This window comes from Clytia hemisphaerica, unplaced genomic scaffold, assembly GCF_902728285.1.
Source record: "Clytia hemisphaerica strain Z4C2 unplaced genomic scaffold, Clytia hemisphaerica genome assembly, whole genome shotgun sequence".
Taxonomy (NCBI): Eukaryota; Metazoa; Cnidaria; class Hydrozoa; order Leptothecata; family Clytiidae; genus Clytia; species Clytia hemisphaerica.
In genome coordinates, this window is record NW_027104441.1 from 1018689 (window position 1) to 1040843 (window position 22155).

Sequence of the window (22155 nt, forward strand, 5' to 3'; positions counted from 1 at the left end):
TAATGTTCATGATAATTCAGTGCTCGAATTTGCAAAAAGTTCATTCCAGTGAAGCTATAAAGAATTATCACAAGATTAAAAAGCCATCCTCCGAAGGAAGAAAACAAGTGATGTTGTGTGTATAAAGGAATGCTACTATTGGAAAACTTCCAAATTTACACTGAGTGATAACAAATGCATTTAATAAAATAAGTCCAGTTTGTAGATCTTATGGTAACAGCTACATCATGTCACAATCAGCTTCGTTGTTGGTTGAAACTTCATCAAAGGATGCAGTACACCTGCCATGGGATAAGCAAAGTAATTAAGAAGTGTTTATAATTGTATGATGGAAACCTCATCACGAGATGTTGTCGACCACGTGTAGAACGAAAGGACGAGTTGTTGACGTGGAATCTTGGGAAATTTACCCAGGCTGATGGAGAATTTGATAACACCAATGCATTTGATAAGTTCTCTTCAAGCAGCAAAGTGTAGTGGATATCTACTTAGATCTGGCTCGCATCTTTCGGCGTTTTCTCTTCAGACGTCGCATACGCTTCTTCTTCCACTTTTCCCTCATGTTGACTGATGTAGCAGTGAAAGGAATGATGGAAAGCAACATGGCTGAATTTATACTAGCCTCCTCCGGAGGGGCTCCTCTGAGGAGGCGCTGTTTCGCCAAAATTAAAAATTTTGTGGAGGAGTGCAAAATGTTTTATTCGATACCCTAACATGATTTTGTTTGTCACTAGTACCTAGTCTTTTGCTTCGCTTAGTTTTGCATTTGATACAAAACTCTACACCACTTTTTGAATAATCAAGTCAAGAACAACAAATTCAAAATGGAGGAAATTGGCATTTCACCTTCGGTAGGAAAAATTTGGCTTTATCTATCTCCCCTCTTTGCCTCCTATTTCTGTAAGATATGTGTCAAGAAAGGAAGACTTTAGCTTATTAGTCACTGAATAATTGATAAAATTTTAAGGTCCTCCATTGCTGCCCTTGTCTGCACACAGACCTATTTCTACGGCTAGCTAAGCTCAAAATTATTTTCCATTCTGGGAAATCCTCTTAAATTCCCACTTAACTTCTGAGGATTAAATGTGCAATTACATGCCTATCACTATAATTGTTTTGGAGAACGCGACGTGTTATTGAATAACTTATTACTCCACACAGTTACCTATTTCCCGTACTGTGTATATAAAGTCCATATTCATTTGACAACGCAAAACGTCAAATTGACGTTATGAGGGGGTGGGTTTTTCAAAAGTTAGGTTTGAGGTTATAAGAAATCAAAGGTATAACTTTTTGTGAAAATCGTGAATATTTTTTTTACCACCAACCACACTATACTTTAGACCAGGCGGTGTCAACCGAACCCTATCGAACCGATTTTCGTTATCGAACCATTGAATGAACTTTATCGAACAAAATCGAACGATAGCTGTTCGATTACCAAACCCAATCGAACAGCTATCGAACTTTACAAAAGTGTCTTGATAAGTTCGATTTAGTTCGATGAGTTTTCTTTGTTCGATGAAGTTCGATTGAATGTTCGATGAGTTCGATGTGGTTCGATGGTTGTGTCGGATTGATTCTACTTTTCTTTACCTTTCAGAAAATTACGAGGTTGTTTAATCAAAACACAGGCACCGAATGCTTCTTTCTTTAAAGAAATTAATAAAGATTAAAATCTTTTTTTTTTACAAATTAAACGAACAAAAGAGCTTGTAAAAGCTCCAGCTTGTCCCATCCGATGGGATAGATATAGGAAAATTCTAGTTGTCATCAACGATCCTGTTGTTTTGTTTCCGCAGAAACTCTAAGTCCTGAATAGCGTGGATATTAAATTTACAGACCAGAATAATCAACCGTAGTAGGGTTACCCAATAAGATATACTATTTACTCGATCGGGAAACGTTTTGATATTTTTTATCAAAACGTATCCTCTTTGGGATATGCTTTTTAGACTTGATCCATAGCTGTCAACTCTCCCGCATTGAGCGGGAGACTCCCGCATGTAAACGATTTCTCCCGCGTGAAGAAAATTCTGCCAAATCTCCCGCATTTTTGGAATTTTCTCCCGCATCTCCCGCATTTCCAAAAATTTTCTGATTTTGGAAAAACCGAACGGCGAAATTTCTGGATTTTGAAAGATCGGAACGAAAAATTCCCCAATTTCCCGAAAAAAATTTCCAATAAAATCGGATTTTACGAGAAAATTTCCCCGATTTCCCGATTTTCCGATTTTGAAAAATCGGATTATCGGGGAAAATTTTCCCGACTTGGAGCTCTCCCGCATTTTTGTGGGGCGAAGTTGACAGCTAATGATCTTCAAATGAAAAGGAAAATTTTGAGAAAAGGGGAAGCTATAAAAGGCACCTCATAAAATATGTTAAATTTAGATATCGATTGACCAGAGGATTTATTTAAAAGTTCACCGCAGTGAAAAACTTTAAAAAAAAGAAAGACATTCTACGGTTCTACAGGTTATACTTTAATTTTTTTTCTTAACCTTTTCTAGGCATGAATTTGCTTGCGTATATCGAATTGCTTTGCGTACAAAAGAGTACGGAGTTTGATATAGGATGCGTTTTCCAATTGAATAGTGGTTATGAACGAAAACGAGTCTCATATTCACAAGCCAAAAGAAAGGTTTTTTAAACACGCCAATTATATGACTATACACTCATTCAAACAATTGCATAAGAACAATGGTTATCATTGCATTGCGCTACTAGCACTTGGGGAGCCAATTGGTTAATTTTGTTTCCCGCCCGTATTTTTCATAACACAATACGCATAGCAAGAAATCATAAACTTAAGTCATGAGTTTATTCTGGTCTGTAAACTTCATACCCATGCTCTTCGGGACTTAGAATTTCTGCGGAAAAAAAACAACAGGATCGTTGATGACAACTAGAATTTTCCATAGATATAGGATGGCCCGCGAGTATGGCCAATGGGCGGCCACCAATACGCCCTCGGAATATAAATAAAAAATTGGGTGGCAAGGTATAAATCGATTTAATCGAACCAATCGAACTTCATCGATCTTAATCGAACTGATCGAACCTCAATCGTATTCATCGAATTGCGATCGAACTATAATCGTATAATCGAACAGTCATCGAATTTTACAAAAGTTTTCCCGGTTCGATAGGTGTTTGATTGGGTTCGGTAATCGAACAGCTAATCGTTCGATAGGGTTCGATTAAGTTTGATTAGTTCGATAATCGAACAGTTCGATTGACACCGCCTGGTTTAGAAGCTGTCGAAAATATATTCGTGTATGAATTACATGAAAATTTGCTCGCATAATCCCATTGGCTTGCGCTATGATATCATTACATCATATTTTCATTGTTTGCGCGATCGAGCGAACCACCATTTTCAGGTTTCTATTTTTCCATCCATTTTTGGAGTGCATTCTTGGAGGAAACTGCCAGCCAGCCAGCAGCCAAAACAACCGCGTGTAATGGGTGGTTTAAAATTATGACCTTTGAACACTGTGACCTCTGACCAATGAAGTATAAGCCCGAAGGGCTAGAAGTCAATCTCCTTGGTAGGATTTGAAGCCAACAAATCCTACCAAAGTTGCACGGCCTTGAGCGGCTCGCTTGGTTTTCACACAAATGACAGATTGAAACTGAAATTGACTGCTAAATTTAAAAAAAAATATCAAACGTAAACAAAGGAATTGCTAGATTCAATCTGTCGTTAAAATTGCGGCGCATTTTTTAAGGCTTCACTTTTTCTTGCCTGAGAAAAGTTAGAGATTGAGCTCTAGCCCTTCGGGCTTTAAAAACTCAATGCCTCTAACCCCAAAATGGCGCATGTAATGATAAACAAAGTCAAAATGCTGCGAATGCGCTAGAAATTGCTCGCAAAAAATCAGCAATAATAAAATTTTAGAACGAAGAAGTAAAGGTCATTGACAGAAAAGTCCGTGAAATTTACCGACTCACCGACTCGATTCTACACAATTTTCGAGAGTCGCTCGAGCAACGCGAAACGAGGATTGCCGCCTTATCTTTTTATTTTCATTTCTAGAACTTTTGCAAAAAAAAGGAAAAATATTTTTTACATCGCACAAGTGGGCAAACAAGGTGGTAAGCCTAAAGCAGCACAGCATGGACCTAGCACCAAGTAGAGCTTTTAATTTCTTTTTAATAAAGGTCATTAGTTAAAAAAACACATACACGCACGGGTACAAACAAGTACGGACTTTGCAATAGAACAGGAAAACTTTGATGAAAAATGGCTACAACTTTTGGTATACATTGCTTGACGTTATCTGTGCGGCAGGTACAAAATGCATAAAACATGATGCATATTACACAATGCATAATAATATTGTGTAATTTACAGAACAATTTTATATTTTCTAAAACTCTCCTTTGTAGAGGCTAAAACCGTGAAACCCTCTTTAGAAGAGTTTCTTAAGTAAACATTCCAATCAGAGGGATTTCCCCAGACATGATATTTACTTTTCGAATCCGAACGAAAGAGAAAACATTTGAATCATACATAACAACAGAAAGGATTTTCCCTCAGGATAAGTAATAAGAAAATGCAACAGACTAGAAAGATTTCCCCCTTCTTTCTTTCTCAAAAAAGGTATATAAATACAAAAACATCCGAATGTAAAAAGATTGGAAGTCTATTTTCTTTGATCTAGTTTTCGCATGAAGCTCTTTAATTTATATATATTTTGTGTATTGGCTGGATATTGGCTTATCTAACAAAAAGCATTCACATGGTTAAACATGGTTAATGCTTTGTAAGATGGAAAACCCGTCGAAATTTATTAGCAATATTGTTCGTTCGAAAAGATTTTTGAGAAAACCCAGAATAGAGATCTTGCTATAAAATTTACGTTTTCGAGTTAGACAATAATATACGAAGGAGATATTTTTGTGTTTTTTCTTCACTATACTACGTTCTGTAAAATACAACTATGAAAACCAAAATGGCAACAAGCATTTTCAGTGGATCATGAATTTTCTTCATCATCCAAAATTCAAATTTACAGCTTTCTACCCTATTTTCAGGTAGAACATGGTATATTTGTTTTGTCTTTCAAATTATCCTTATTATAGCCTCTAAAATTGACATTTTTTGAATATTATGCGTTATGCATTATGCAATATGCATTAAGTTTTATGCATTTCGAACCTGATGGTTATCTGTGGGGGTGGGAAGGTTTCAGAGGGTAACGTCAATTTGACGTTATGCATTGTCAAATGAATATGGACAATTCCCCTAAAAGAACACATACACGCACGACTACAACCAAGTACGGACTTTGCGACGGGAAACTTGGATGAAAAAATGCCAACAACTTTTGGTATACAACGCTTGACGTTATCTGTGGTGGTGGGGGTTCAGGGGATAACGTCAATTTGATGGTATGCGTTGTCAGATGAATATGGACTTAAAAGAAAATTCTAGAAAAGAACAAGTAGAATCTGAAAGATCCAACTAAGCTGTTTTTTTTTCAAAAATAAAAAATGGCTACCTGTGGACAAAAAAGCTTTGTAAGAAAAAAACTTTCACTTGCCACTCCAAAAAATACTTGTCCAAAGCAAGACGATGAGGATGTAAAAGAGAAACCATTTCTATAAAAGTCAGCTCAATACAGTTTCCTTCGTCTGAAATATTGATAAAAAAGTTGATGCAATCAGTTTCAAAATTGGTATGCGACCAACAAAATCGAAAGTAAGAAAAAGAAGACTATATTGCAATCAAAACATTCCAGACATGGAGAAAAAAAGAAGACTTTACATTGTGATCAAAACATTCATGCCCCCGGTCTTCAACTTGACAGCTCTAATGCAAAGTTTCTAGTTCTGGTTTGAAATAACAAAGGAAACCGGTATATTGAATTTCCGGTAGAAAAAATTAAAAATTCTGAAAAACTTGCTGAAGGGAAATGTAAATCAAATCATTGCCATGAATTTATATTGAACAGTGCTCGATGATAAACAAACAAGGTACCAGAGCCAAGTAAAATTTAAAAGTTTCCTTTCAATAAAAGTACATAACTTAAAGTTTCGTGCTTCTGCACTTGTTCAAATGTATAAGAGACGTGGTTTGTTGTGAAAAAATCTGCGTGTAAAAGTGAAAAGCCTGTAAAGGGAAATGTAATTTAAAACAAAAGAACGAGTACAAAGCCAGACGGTGTCAATCGAACGAATCGAAACTGAATCAATTGAACGCAATTGAACACAATCAAATAATTGCAATTCGATTGTTGAACACAATCGAATTGCAATCGAATACCGCCAACTGCTCTAACTTGGGACTATCTGACGAAAAAAGGGAGGGCAATTCGGCTACCATTTCACCGAACCTCCAAACTCATTTGATTTGAATTAATGAATGGCGTATTAAAAAATACACGATTTCTCTTTCGCACTGAGTAGGCTTTTAAATCGAAATATGAAAAAAATCTGTAGTGGAACACACACGAGTGTCTGTGCATTCTAAGAGGAACGAAGAAGTATGATTGATAAACTTTATGGAGTTATAAAAACAAATTTGTTGTCAAAGAGATTTAAGAGTAAGTGAAAATACAGGCCAGATATCAACCAGTCCCATGTTTCGACCAATCGTCCCAAGTTAGAGCCAGTTAACAGTATTACCCACGATTTTATTCGCTTTCGTACAGTACTTAAGCGCTTGGCCGCCCACACTAGAAAACTCTAAAAAAGTGATCCAATTTAGTTGAATCGCAATCAAACTCATCAAACATAATCGTAATCCAAATCAAAGATTAATCGAATGTAATTGATGATCAATTGAAGCAATCTAACCTTACTCGAATGCAATCGATCACAATAGGATATTACCCAGAAATCAGCCGTTCGATTTAGATTCGATTACTACGTTTGACAATCGAATTGCAATTATTTAATCACTTTCAATTACGTTCGATTGCGATTTTTGTTCGAAGTTGTTTGATTGACACCCGGGTGTTTTGAAACCACAATCGATTTGCAAGTGCTCTAAAGTAGGTTCGAAGGGTAGAGTTTTAACTCTGAGTTTTAACGCTAGACTTAAGACTTAGGACCTTAGGATCTAAGGATCCAAAAGTTCAAAAATGGTCCAGTAGGGCTTGAAATACAATATAGCCTAGAAACCTATAAATCCCTCCCAGAGCGAAATAATCGTTGAAATCAAGTTGAAGGCCTAAAATTGACATTCTCGCTCGAACTTCAATTTTCGAAAAATGGTAAATTAGCCAAAAGTGCCAATATTTTATGGCACTGATTGTAGACAAGTTTTTTAGAGTTTTTTTATCATCCTGATCAATTCATATGACCTAACCTGCAAGTAGAGCACTGATTTTCTCTTTTAAGCGATCGGTCGCAGACTGGTACGTCGGTCAGGAACTGGGCACTAGTACCGCTCCTTTCTAAAGTTTTTTATTCTAAGAAGATTGTTCAAATAAAAAATCAAAACAAACACGAAGAGCAAGCCATTTTTCATGCCCTTTTAGTGTCTGGTCATTGAACGCTGCTCCTCTTGAAATCACTAAAGTTTTGGTAAAAACAGCCTTTTTAACAGAAAAAGCCAAGAAAAAGTCCCCTTTTTGGCCACCAAGGGACGATGCCCTGCCTTTTTTAAATATGGCCTAAAGAGCATGTTAAAAAGTTGTCTATTTGTTGGTTGAAAATGATTTTCAAAAATGTAAAAAGTAAGTGAAAAATTTGAATCGAAAAATTTTGTTCGCCAACTGACTGGGCAGGGGACTCTAAATAAAAATAGGATTGTGTACTTACATTCCAATATGAAAAATTGTAGCGGGTACTTTCAAGTCATTTCAATACATTTCGCTATCCATGAGATCTATTTGAAAAATTTTTTATGAGACACTTAAACGTCATCGTAAACAAAGTAGTAGGGGGAATTTTGTTAGATTTTTTGAAATCGCTCAATTTTTTTGTTAGAAAGCACTTGTTATATACATTTTTGCAAACTTCAGCCTTAGAGAAATCGAAATTACAATGTTTCCAATTTTTTTTAGGACACTTTGGTGTGAATTTTAACTTGAGAAAACGGAGACCTGTTGTATATTTTTGGAAAGCTCTCTCTCAAAAAATTAGGATTAGAGATATATTGCAAGTATAGGTGATTTCTGTACCTAACTCGAGATATTGAGCTTCAAAAAGCGCAAAAACTGGACAAAACAGCTGTTTCTGGCTGAAAAACACGGTTTTCAAGAAATCACCTATACTTGCAATATATCTCTAATCTTAATTTTTTGAGAGCTTTCCAAAAATATACAATAGGTCTGCCGTTTTCTCAAGTTAAAATTTCATTAATTTTTGACCCTATGATTTTTGCCTGAGACCGTCATATTTGTCCGAAAATCACACCAAAGTGTCTGAAAAAAAATTGGAAACATCGTAATTTCGATTTCTCTAAGGTTGAAGTTTCCAAAAATGTATAAGTGCTTCTAACAAAACAATCGAGCGATTTTACAAAATGCCCTCTACTAAAGCCATTCTAAATGACTTATACCAAAACCCTGTTCCTTTGTTCTGAAAATCCAAGAAAACTAATCTTCAAATGCGTTTAAGGAGTCCATTTACAGTGGTTTAGAGAAAAAATATTCCTTCCTAATTAGCAGACTATAGATTACAGATCACAACTTCGTATAAAGTGCAACTTTAAACAATCATGAGATTAAAGAAACCTTAAAATTATTGTTTTCTTAACAGCGAAACATGATTATAAGAAAAGAATAATGAACCCCTGTCCCAGAGTAATACTGAAAAATTTGGCGCTGAAATATTGATCCAATCAGCATATGTCTATATTGCGAGTGAACAAGCAGGATACAGCAATGCAGTGCTTTAAAATACAGCGACACTTTGAGATATCTGCGATATCGAAAGTGAATGGTAATTTCAATTTCGCTGTATTGCTTGCAGCCTTGGGAGTCAAGCACGCGATTAAGAGGATTTCTCAGACTGTTTTCCCTCCTCATAGTAGAGAGGGTCTGTTGTCATTGTCTTTTCTCATTTGAGATTTTTTCAAACTGACCGTTGCAGACCGTTGCGATGGAGTGTTGGTGAGGGAAAGGAGACAATGAGAGAAGTGTTGCTATTTATACAGCAAATTTGATTGACTTCAAAAATTTGCCATACTCACCAACTTCGCCAAATCCACAATTTCAATGTCAAAAGATCACAAGTTTTGTGGCAAATTTGTAAACTGTTGGCCCTGCCATTTCGATTTCCGTTTTGTGATGCTTTGTCAGTAGTTTTCTGTCGGCGTTTGTAGAGCGCAAAGTGTTTATACGCTTGGGCAATTATTTTTAACCAATCAAATTGCAAATCAACATTTTTTTGCTTTAGCATTGGAAGGTCATTTGAAAAGAAAATTTTCCAAAATAGGAAAGTAAAACTTTGCCCATTAATTTCTTCAAATATACAAAAATATACACTACAGTACCCCAACAATACAAATTGATAATATGAATACAATGAACCAAAATCCAAATTTCCAAGAAAAATAATGAAAGTGGTGATGAAATATCACTTATTGAAGAACCCTTCATCTCATTGGTTAAAATGCGGTAAAGTGCACCTTATAAAAATTTGTTATAGTCCGGGAGCCAAACCCAAAAAATGGCATTTTGCTTAACCCAAGATTCTACAGGATAAACTATACATTTTTGGAATCCTCAACTATCCTAGTTTTGGAAATGGTCGGTCCCCAAAGCTAACTCCTGGTCAATTTTTCATACTGGGCCCGAGTTTAGGGGGTACTTTTTACCCTTTGTAAGGATTTGTTAAGGAAAATGCCATTCCAGGGATGATATAATTTGCTGTATCTAGTCAATCAGTTGACCAATTGCTTTGAAACTTTGCAAAAAGCTTCAAGGTAGGCCGATGATTATTTTCGGCAAAAAATTTTTGTGAAAAATTATTTTTATAGGTTTGCCTGGGGAAAAAAACGGAAAATTTGGGTATTTTAACTAAATTTTGACCCTTTTTAAGTCTGGGACCTACCCAAACAACTTTTAATGAGACACAAACTAGGTCTTATGATAGATCTTGATGCAAGACATCAGAAAAATTTCAAACAGACAGTATTTAGTATTATTTCAGGGCTGCAGGGGGTAAAATTGCCCATTTTTATGGGTTTTTACCTTATTTGAGCAATTTTCACCACTCCCTAATCTTGGTTAAAACGTTATCAAAAATAGTTTTAACTTGATTTTCGTGTAATATATCCTGAAAGATTACAATGCTGACTTAAAACTAACAAAACTAGGGTGCAAATGAACAAACCAGGGGGTAAAAATGCCCATTTTAGGCGGTTTTTATCGTTTTTAGACCTATTTCACCCATAAAGCGGTTTTATGGTGTACCAATTTTATTTCTGACCACTGAAACAAGGATAATTTTGTAGTAGGAGCAATGAGAAAGTTATTTGTGGTTTTCATTGTCTGTAATCAGGGTCACTGTGGGCAAATCAGGGGGTAAATACACCATTTCTTGGTAGTTGTTGCCTGAATTTGGATGTTTTTATTGTATGGTAGCCTCAAATTTATGAAACTTTGAGATTGAAACCAGTTATATACCCTTCAGTCATTTCTTATACTTTTGTTGACAACTACACAAAATAATGACTGATTTAAAACTTAAGTTATGCCCAAATGATAACATTTATTTGACGTAATTTTGTCAGTTTTTGCTTTGAGATTCCACTATAGCCCACTATAGTGCTATTCAGAGCTTCCCAAAATGGTCCCAGCTACTTGTAGAATTATTATCTTGAGACTAGCTACTAATAAAAGGTCAGTAAAACGGCAAAAATGATCAGTCAAATTATGAGTATGTAGTACATTATGAGTATGCAGAGGACCTTAGTTTTGTTTTCACAAAACGATTAGAAAATCTTTCATCAAAGCAGGCCTTAACAATGACACAGCACTTTTATTTCTACCCAAGTTAACAATATTTTACAAATTATTAGGCTCCAAATAACTATTCTACTTAAAAACCAGTACGGGGACCATTTTTGGAAGCTCTAAATAGCAATATAGTGGAATTTCAAAGCAAAAACTGACAAAATTACGTCAAAAAATTTTATAATTTGGCCATAACTTAAGTTAAATCCGTCATTATTTTGTGTAGTTGTCAACAAAAGTACTAAGAAATGACTGAAGGGTATATAACTGGTTTCCATCTCAAAATTTCATAAATTTGAGGCTACCATACAATAAAAACATCCAAATTCAGGCAACAACTACCAAGAAGTGGTGTATTTACCCCCTGATTTGCCCACAGTGACCCTGATTACAGACAATGAAAACCACAAATAACTTTCCCATTGCTCCTACTACAAAATTATCCTTGTTTCAGTGGTCAGAAATAAAATTGGTACACCATAAAACCGCTTTATGGGTGAAATAGGTCCAAAAACAAATGCCTAACATGGGCATTTTTACCCCCTGGTTTGTCCATTTGCACCCTAGTTTTGTTAGTTTTAAGTCAGCATTGTAATCTTTCAGGATATATTACACGAAAATCAAGTTAAAACTATTTTTGATAACGTTTTAACCAAGATTAGGGAGTGGTGAAAATTGCTCAAATAAGGTAAAAACCCATAAAATGGGCAATTTAACCCCTGCAGCCCTGAAATAATACTAAATACTGTCTGTTTGAAATTTTTCTGATGTCTTGCATCAAGATCTATCATAAGACCTAGTTTGTGTCTCATTAAAAGTTGTTTGGGTAGGTCCCAGACTTAAAAAGGGTCAAAATTTAGTTAAAATACCCAAATTTTCCGTTTTTTTCCCCAGGCAAACCTATAAAAATAATTTTTCACAAAAATTTTTTGCCGAAAATAATCATCGGCCTACCTTGAAGCTTTTTGCAAAGTTTCAAAGCAATTGGTCAACTGATTGACTAGATACAGCAAATTATATCATCCCTGGAATGGCATTTTCCTTAACAAATCCTTACAAAGGGTAAAAAGTACCCCCTAAACTCGTAGTAGGGGGAAATTTGTTCGTTTTTTTGAGGTCGCTCGACTTTTTTAGTCAAAGCACTTGTTATACATTTTTGGAAAGCTAAGGGGTAGGGGAATCAAAATAACTTGGGTGCCAATTTTTTTTCGGACACTTTGGTGTGATTTTCGGACAAATACGACGGTCTCAGGCAAAAATCATAGGGTCAAAAATTAATGAAAATTTTAGCTTGGGAAAACGGAGACCTGTTGTATATTTTTGGAAAGCTCTCAAAAAATTAAGATTAGTGATATATTGCGAGTATAGGTGATTTCTTTACCTAACTCGAGATATTAATCCTTAAAAACAGTGTTTTTCAGTGTTTTTCAGCCAGAAACAGCTGTTTTGTCCAGTTTTTGCGCTTTCGGAAGCTCAATATCTCGAGTTAGGTACTGAAATCACCTATACTCGCAATATATCACTAATCTTAATTTTGTGAGAGCTTTCCAAAAATATACAACAGGTCTCCGTTTTCTCAAGCTAAAATTTTCATCAATTTTTCACCCTATGATTTTTGTCTGAGACCGTCGTATTTGTCCGAAAATCACACCAAAGTGTCCGAAAAAAAATTGGCACCCAAGTTATTTTGATTCCCCTACCCCTTAGCTTTCCAAAAATGTATAACAAGTGCTTTGACTAAAAAAATCGAGCGATTTTACAAATTTCCCCCTACTATCAGGCCCAGTATGAAAAATTGACCAGGAGTTAGCTTTCGGGACCGACCATTTCCAAAACTAGGATAGTTGAGGATTCCAAAAATGTATAGTTTATCCTGTAGAATCTTGGGTTAAGCAAAAGTGCTTATTTAAGGAGATATAGGATTTGGCTCCCGGACTATTATGGCTGTTTTGGACAAAAATATTGAGAGTGGAAAAAATTTTCAAAATTTGGAAGGTCATGGATGTTATATTTCAAGCATGCACCCATTTTATGTTTTCAACTTTTGGCACAAAATATCAGCTTTGATCCATTGAATCTTTTAGTCATTGATAGAGCGTGCAACAATGTGTTTATAACAAAGAAAGGTAAATTTTATGAAATATTTCTTATTTATGAAAGTTTTACTTCCCTATAAAACTATAAAGTGCACTCACAAACATTACTCATTAATTTGTCAGGTAACAAAATCAATAACGGCAATGTCATCAAAACGAATGGCAACCAAATAAAGGACTTTCTGTCAAGAACCTTGTCTCACTCGTTTTTTGCATATACCAAAGTTACCACAGAAAATTTCTCCAACATCATGACCACACATATTTACAAAACATCGTCAAATGAGCAGGGGGGAAGGAAAGTGACGCTTTATACAATGAGGTTAAACGGCAAAGGGGATTCCCTAACACTAATACAAATGAAAACGCAACAGTTTCTGAAAACGCAACATCTTCTGGAAATGCAACAGCTTAAAAATTATCATGACAGCTTCTGGAAGTGCGACAGCTTGAAAGATATTGCAATAGCTTAGAAAATATTGCGACAGTTTGAAAACAACCACAAAAATTGAAAAAGATTGTGACAGTTTGAAAAAAATCGTGACAGGACTTTTCAATTTCCGTGCTCTGACCTTTCTTGGCTTTGTACCTTATGTTGTTGCACATAAGCCAATTAAGCTAAAGTCTTGCATATTAAAAATCAAAAGTTTATTGCAGCAAAATACTTGCTATTACCAATATATTGTGCTGGAAATTATAGATCAAAACAGGGGTTTAACATTTTCTTGTGCAGGAAAGAAAGTATGATGTATAATTACTGCTTTCAATTTGCTTGTTTTGAAAGTTTGATGCTGTACTCCGTAGAATTTCTCTTTTTGTGAAACAGATTTCTAGTTTTAAATGGTTTGTAAATCTTTCTTTTTGAGTTATAAAGTTTGATCTTTTATTATCTTAAAAATGAGTCCTATAATGTTTTTTCTTGATATATCGAACGGAGGATGGAGACAAAAATACCATTAGAATGATGCTAGAAATTTCCAACATGTTTCAGCCAGGGCTGTTTTCCAGGTATATTTCTAGCTAAAAAAGTTCAGTTTTTTTAACAAAAAATATTTGATGTCAAATAAACGTTTTTCTGTGACATGTATTTATGAGCCGTCTGAAAGTGATCTGGGAAAAGTGGACGTGTAAACACAGACTTCAGATACACTTTGTTCGCCTTATAATCTTTGTGTAAACTTGCATATGTTTTGCATATTTTCCAAAGAAATCCAGCCACGGCTTTTTTGTTCTTGTATTTTTGCATATGATCCAAGGATTGCAGATAGAAAAACGAAAAGGTCTATTGTTTTTTGACATTGTAACAATCTTCAAATAGTAGAACAAATAAATTAGTGTAACAAAAATAATAAAAAACAATAAAAAAACAAACACTAATCTCTAGATGATAAGAAAATAGCTAAAAGAGGCACGCTGGACACACTACCATAAGTTGGTCTAATGTCTACATCCCTCGTGTATTCCCAACACCCTTCTTAATACCAGGATTAAAAGGAAGGACAGAATGACTGATTGACAAAATGTTTTCTTCTCTGACCGCTAATTGGTGATCGCCGATTCTGATCTTTCTATTATTCCCAGGTTTAAAGGAGGGTGTCACATTAGACCAACTTTACGGTAGGCCTGAGAAGAAAAAGAAGACGCACACATGGGACACAAATAGAAAATGGAGAAACCCTGAGAAGCACTGTTAGAAACAAAATACAAAATGGATGTTGTAAATATCGTAATTGAAATTATGAGCAAATTATCTAGAATGTATATACTAGGGTGTATATCTGTTCTGTGTATATATTGCCCCTAGATCCTCTTACACTGCTATCACATTGTCGATAACAAACAATGTTTTTACAAATGAAATTGTTTGTTTATGCTGCACTAAACGCCTTTCTACAATTCTGGACAAAATATTTGAGACAAAGGGGATTTCCCGGCAAAATTTTAAACACCACAAATGATTTTAACTCTGAGTTTTAACATGAGACTTTAGACTTAGGACCTTAGGACCTCAGGATTTAAAAGCTCCAATTAGCTCGAATAAGGCTTGAAATATAGCCTAGAAGCCATTGAACCCCTCTAAGATCGAAATATTCAATGAAAGAAAGTGGAAGTGCTAAAATAGCAATCTCGCCCAAACTTTAAATTCTGAAAAACGTTAAAATACACTGAAATCTCAATATTATTTCAACCATGATTGTAGCTTGCCCCGCAAGAAAAACGGTCAAACTCTTGGATTATTTTTGTGAACGTTTAAAAACAATAGTATTATATGAGTATATCTTATAGCTGATTTTTTTCATTTTTAGCTTAATGGCACACCAACATCACGACCAACCACAACAACAAACGCGACCACACAAACTACTGACCCAAACATTGATGATTTATACATAAAGTATGTTTTCGGTATCTTTTGATTTATATTTAAAGAAAGTAATTTTGTTGTTTGAGGGTTTTCTCCAGAAATTTCTGGGGAGTTTACCCACTGGAAAATTGCCCCAATTTATTTGACCAATATCTCAAATTTCTTAATGAAAGTTAAACTTCATGGTGGGTTAACTTCCTGGGACATATTCCCGGGCAAAAATTCACAGCTGCAAATCTCCTAGAACCAAGAACGATGCTGGAAAAAGAAGAAAATCTACCTCTCCAGGGATTGTTAAAACCAAAGGATACTTCTTCAACTAGATACATTTTCCTATTGGCGACAACTTGTAAATATTAGATTCTCACATTACAGTATACTGCATTTTATCCATTAAAAAACAATTCAATAATTTCCAATATCATTGCAATTCTCCAGATACAAAAAACTTCAAAAGCAATTGGAATTCTTGGCTGTTCAAGAAGAATACATCAAAGATGAACAAAAGAATTTAAAGAAGGAATATCTCCATGCTCAGGAAGAGGTCAAACGTATTCAATCAGTACCTCTGGTCATTGGCCAGTTCTTGGAAGCCATCGACCAAAATACCGGTATCGTTGGTTCAACAACTGGTATGTAGCTCAGTGTACAAAGTTCTCCCGTTTAAAAAATATCTATGTCTTAGTACAAAAAAAGGCTTTTCTATCTGTTTCTGTCTCCAAATTCGACAGAATTCTGCAAAGTTTTGAGATTCTTGCCTAATTTGTTGCTTCGACCATAGTGGACAGCACCCACCTGAAATCACTTATCAGCCCAACCCTCATCTTATTCAGGAACCTCCACCTAAATTTGTAAAATCTTCGGACTCCTACTTATAAAATAAAAGGACTGGAGCAGGGCTTGAAATAACTGTCGGACATCGGACATTGACCGATCCAAATTACTCCTTGTCCGACCCAAAAATCATAATTTTCAAGCTAAACCAACCCTGATCGGACATTTTGTCTGACCCACTCGAAATCGCTATTTCAAGCCTTGCTCGAGAACAAATGACTTTATAACGTAGATTACAATTTTTGACATTTTTTTTTCTATTTTTCTCTAGTTTGTGTAAAAAATATTAAAAAAGGTCGAAAAAACCAAAAGTGCAAAATCAAACAACAACCCCCTCCTGAAATCTCTCATCTACCCCCACCTTTTAAAAAACAATTGAAAATCCTCAACCCCCTTCAGAATCCAGGGCCCACTATGCTTCGAGTCCATTCTCGTCTTTGCTTTGACCTATGTGTTCACAAATACCTTCAAGTACGATGCCAAATAGAGAAATTACCAGGTTGCTAGGTTTAGTTTCATGTCGGCTTTCAAATTATTCCTTCATCTCAAAATATACCGTTTTGACTAAGTCTTCGTTGATAAAGAGCTAAATTCCTTGTCTTTTGTGTTGTTTTGTTTTTGGTTTATAATTTTAACTTTGAGACTCCTTCTTTGAGTTATTTGGTATGAATAAATGAAAGACTTATGAATTATGAAATGATCTGTGAGTCTGATATTTGTTTTTTCTTAATCTTCAGGATCCAACTACTATGTCCGAATCTTGAGTACCATCGATAGAGAATTACTCAAACCAAATGCGTCAGTTGCACTACACAAACATTCGAACGCTCTTGTCGATATCTTGCCACCTGAAGCTGACAGCAGTATTGCCATGCTTGCAGCTGATGAAAAACCTGATGTTTCTTACGCCGATATTGGAGGTTTGGTTATTTTTCTTTTTATCTAGTCAATCTCAAGTCGTGAATTTTCTTTCTTTTGAATACTTAATTTTGAATAGCTATTTAGTAAGTCAGATCGTCACATTCCCCATATTTCCCTTTAGAGCAGAGCGAGGTATGAGTAAAAATGGATGATTTGTTATGAGATTAAGTTCTACCTGGTAGTAGAACTTCAAAATTTTTGTATCATTTGTTGAATCATGAACATATAAAAGACTGGAAATCCATCTCCTACTTTGTATTTTTGAAGATAACACTGCTGCTAGCTTTGTTGCCGCCTCGTTAAAATCATCAAATGAGACAATAAATTTTGATGGTATACCTCTTGGGAATACCTTGCTAACAAAGTAAAAACTTCGACCAAAGTCTCTGTTGTTCTACTCTTCTCAAGTCTTTTATCTATATCATAACAAAGATAACAGAGGCAAAATCATCGTCAGTTTGTCAAAATTCCGACTAATATTTTTAAATTTGGACTTAAAAGTATGGAATAATTTTAGAGAGTATGGGATTCGAATTATGATATCAAGCCTCGAAATAACGATTCCAAGTGGGTCGGACAAAATGTCCGATCAGGGTTGCTTTAGCTTGAAAATTATGATTTTTGGGTCGGACATGAAGCTTTTTGGGTCTGACAATGTCCGATGTCCGACCGTTATTTTGAGCCCTGTGATATTCTTGTGACATGGGCCCTCAACTTTGGCAGACTATTTTTTCATGTCATAAAAAAATTATTGGAGTGACAAAAGTGATTCAAAAGTAAACACGCAGTTGAAATTCTGCATTTCTGCGTTGAAAAATGTTTAAGATAAAATATGTTGCAAACTTATGAACAAATTTAGAATAATTCTTTTGTGAATTACGATTAATGTTCATGCTCTATCAATCATTTTACCTAAATAATTTCAAGAAATGAAATTGTGACGGAATATTGTCGGATTTTCTATACCAATTTTGAATTACAGGCGGCAACGAAGCTCGCTTCAAAGACACAATGGAAGATAGACGTCCAGTCGTTTATATGTTCATGGTTAATTCGAAATATGATTTTGTAGTTATTAAGGAAACATAATCCAGTGTCAATTATTATCATCAAAAGATGAGCATTAAAAAATGTGAACCATTAACCATTTTGAATAAACAAAACTCTTTTTCTGAATATGAATGTCGTTTTTAAACACAAAAATTGTAAAATCTCTATGTATCAAATTCCATCAAAAGTTAGCATTTGATTTCTAAAAATAGACTTTAATTCTACCTTTTCTTGACCTCTCATAGGAATGGATATTCAAAAACAAGAGATGCGTGAAGCTGTCGAACTTCCCTTAACACACTTCGAATTATACAAACAAATTGGTATCGACCCGCCACGTGGTGTCCTTATGTACGGGCCCCCGGGCTGCGGGAAAACAATGTTAGCAAAGGCCGTCGCTCATCACACTACTGCGTCGTTTATACGGGTCGTCGGTTCAGAATTCGTTCAAAAATATCTCGGCGAGGGACCTCGTATGGTACGCGACGTTTTCAGGCTAGCGAAGGAAAATGCACCGGCTATTATATTTATCGACGAAATTGACGCTATAGCAACGAAACGTTTCGACGCCCAAACGGGAGGTATGTAGAAGTTTAGTTGGGTGTTCAATTATTCTGTCCATGTAATTTGCAACACACCCTGCATTCTAAAGTTGAAACGAAATGCTTGAGTTTGCTTTTAAACCTCCTTGTTTTGGCTGTTATTTAGCAAATAGCAAAAGAACTGTTCAAACTAAAATTTTGTCAAAAGGTATAGCCAAACATATATTTTGTGGAGCCTAAATCGTTGTTTGCTACAACTATTTTATACCATTATACTCGTTATTACAGCTGACAGAGAAGTACAACGTATTTTGCTTGAGTTGCTAAATCAAATGGACGGCTTCGATCAAAACGTCAACGTTAAGGTATGATGACCTCACAGCATGTTTGGGAGTTTCGTGATATTCCAATGGCTGTATTTATCATACAAGACTGCGCATGTTTCACTGTTTTACATTTCTTTGTTGTCCTTAGAAAATCTTGATATTTTTACATTATTGATTCTAACGGTAAATCTCCACCTCTGGAGGCTCCCAGGCATATTTACCTCTTTACTGCTTGAAATTTCAATGACTCGAACGACTACCAATTGCCTCAGCGTTCGAATAATCAATTGAGACCAAACTGTAATAAAACGATAAGATTGGCCAACTCATACAGTAATCTCTCTTCTCATCGAACGATCGCGATTTCAGTTGATTTGTTTATTCTTTTATTAGGTAATAATGGCAACGAATCGAGCCGACACCCTCGATCCCGCCCTGTTACGTCCTGGTCGTCTTGATCGTAAAATCGAATTTCCATTACCCGATCGTCGACAGAAACGTTTAATCTTTTCCACCATTACTGGCAAGATGAATTTATCGGACGAAGTTGATCTAGAAGATTACGTCGCCAGACCGGACAAAATCAGCGGTGCCGACATCAATGCAATCGTACAAGAGGTATAGTAATAATTACAGCACCTGACCCCGAGAATGTAGTAAACCCCGAGAATGTAGGTTTCTCGTTTTTAGCATTGTAGCCCTAACGATAGTTCAACTTCATAAAAAGTTGTTTCAGAGCATACTGTTACATCTTACTGATTATTTCTGGACATACTATAACTTGAATTAATTTTTTCCAACGAAAATTTAAATGGAAATTGATCGGATACTACTCGAATTGAGACATTTTTTGAATAAATCCTCTCTAAATCAAAATCTATTGGAATTAAGTTATGATTATAGGGTATTTTCTTAGTCCTAATGAACTAAGGAAATGGGGAAAATAGTCCATTTCAATATTTATTGTTCTAAGTTAGATATTTTGACGAAAATGTTTGACCTAACTTTTGGGGTTAGTTGACCTACAATTTGGGGGCCTTTCTAACCCGACATAAAAAGTCTGTCAAATTATATAAAACTTGTTTGTTGTACTTTCATAACATGAAAGTACTACCTGAGAGATGATTAATGTTGACATTTTGAGCTTTTACGACGTGTCCCAGACACACTGGGACCCCAGCCCAATCAGAAAATTTGCCTAAGTTTGGAACAATGAAATTTCTATCCCAATTTGAACTTTAGTAGAAATTTTTGGACCCGCATTGGGAAAAAGTTCCACCGGGGCTGTGAGGCAGGGGTGTTGTTACATTATTCACATCATTTCAACACAAAATTTTCAAACTACAAAATAAAAACAACTTTCTTGTCTCTTGATTACGTCCTTTCTTTTACTTTTCCTTATTTGTAGCACGATAAAATTAATATCTTTGTTAATTTTTTGTCAGAGTATATTTCTAAAATATAAATTTCACTTAGAGAAGAATAATTTCCGATGAAAACCGAGATTCCATTCTCAACAACCGAATCTTTTTACCTACATTCTGGGGGTCAAAAAGGGAAAAAATCCAATTTTCATAATAACACAATGCTCTTTAGAATATTGTTTTGGCATAAAATATTTCTAAAATTTGCTGTTAGAGTTAATCCAATTGAAAAAATATCAACATTTTACTATTACTAGATATAAAGCCATAAAACCAAACCTACATTCTGGGGGCTATAACGAAAATGGGAGTCAACTTCAAAGACCAAATAAATTGGGCTATCTATCAAAAATAATGAAACTAACCCCTGGGAAAGGATTTTGGGAGTTCAAAATTTCGTTGAAAACATTGAAAATCTTTTAATAAAATGCAAATCTACATCTTTCAGGTATGATTCAAATTTCACCTACATTCTCGGGGTCAGGTGCTGTACTAACTTTAGTGAAAATTATAAGCGTTAAGAACATTCTAACACTCGCTAGATTCTATTTCACTTGAAATTCAATAAACTTTCAATGCACCCGAATATTCACTTTTTGATTTTTTGACCAGAGGTTGATATGTATTTTTGTGATTTCTTCTCAGTTCATTTGCACGTATTAAAACCTGGTAGTACTAATGGATGATTGACATTTTGTCATTGATACTTACAAATGGTCTGAGAGAAAATCACAAAAATACTATGGTTTCTAACCATCCTACATTTAGGGTAGGGGGTCTCTGATTTTAATGTAACCCAAGCAAAGGGTTTGCCAGTTAAGGGGGATATTGCTATGTAAGGGGGCGGGTTTCCCTCTAATATGGGTAAAAATTGAAATTTTTATCTCAGTGAAAAAAAATTTCGCCTGCAGCGCCAACGGTGACTGTTTTCGCAACAAAACCTGAAAATACTGCTTATCATGTACTCCAAACTTCATTGGTTGCAATGTATCAAACGACAGTACTAAGAGTTTAGGTTGTTGGTAAAAATGTATCAAGTTAGCAATTTCGTAAGGGGGGGGGGTCTCCAAATTTTTCCACTTTCGTAAGGGATGTTGCCATTTAAGGGGGGTGTCCTCCTACGTAAGGAGGGTCTTGACCCTTTTAGAAACTATGTAAATACATGTAATAGTTTATGTAAATATAGCTCAAAATATTTCTTATAAGTGTTTCTTCGTTTTTTATTCAGGCTGGTATGCAGGCTGTACGTGAGAATCGTTATGTGGTGCTTGCCAAAGACTTCGAAAAGGGTTACAAGAATAACATCAAGAAGGACGAACAAGAACACGAGTTCTACAAATAATCTAGCACGAAATTTTATGTGACCCAATTAATTGAAATTTTGTTGTTTACTGCTTTTAGGTTATACTTTTCAAAGGTTTAAAAAACTTGAATTTGCTAGTATTTAAAAAATAATAAGTTTTTTTTTAATCAATAGAAACTTTTCAGCCTCAATTGAGTCTCACATTGGATCAAAAGCCTATTTACTTTCAACTTGTATTAATTTTTTACAGAAATTCAAAAGGTAGAAAAATACATTTCATATCCAAGTTAATTTTTCAACTTCTGCTAGCCTGTCAATTTACATAAAGTCAAAGCTTAGTTAAGTAATCAGCCATTTATAATATGTGGCATACTTATA

At 35.1% G+C, this 22155-nt stretch overlaps 1 protein-coding gene across 1 annotated transcript; it reads left to right on the forward strand.

Annotated features, from left to right (window-relative positions):
* Positions 1-744: 744 nt before the first annotated feature.
* LOC136820976 (26S proteasome regulatory subunit 6B) lies at positions 745-22068 on the forward strand. Its single transcript, XM_067077209.1, has 8 exons — positions 745-851; positions 15319-15407; positions 15816-16009; positions 16949-17131; positions 18428-18763; positions 19013-19089; positions 19444-19668; positions 21703-22068. The coding sequence occupies exons 1-8, from the start codon at positions 825-827 to the stop codon at positions 21814-21816; spliced, it is 1245 nt and encodes a 414-aa protein (XP_066933310.1). The 5' UTR covers positions 745-824; the 3' UTR covers positions 21817-22068.
* Positions 22069-22155: the final 87 nt, after the last annotated feature.

Bases quoted from the DNA above. Each gene is read 5' to 3' on its own strand.
- LOC136820976 (XM_067077209.1), top strand. From the start codon at position 825: ATGGAGGAAATTGGCATTTCACCTTCG. The intron at 852-15,318 runs GTAGGAAAAATT...TTTCATTTTTAG, and splicing joins AAATTGGCATTTCACCTTCG to CTTAATGGCACACCAACATC. The intron at 17,132-18,427 runs GTTTGGTTATTT...GACCTCTCATAG, and splicing joins TTCTTACGCCGATATTGGAG to GAATGGATATTCAAAAACAA.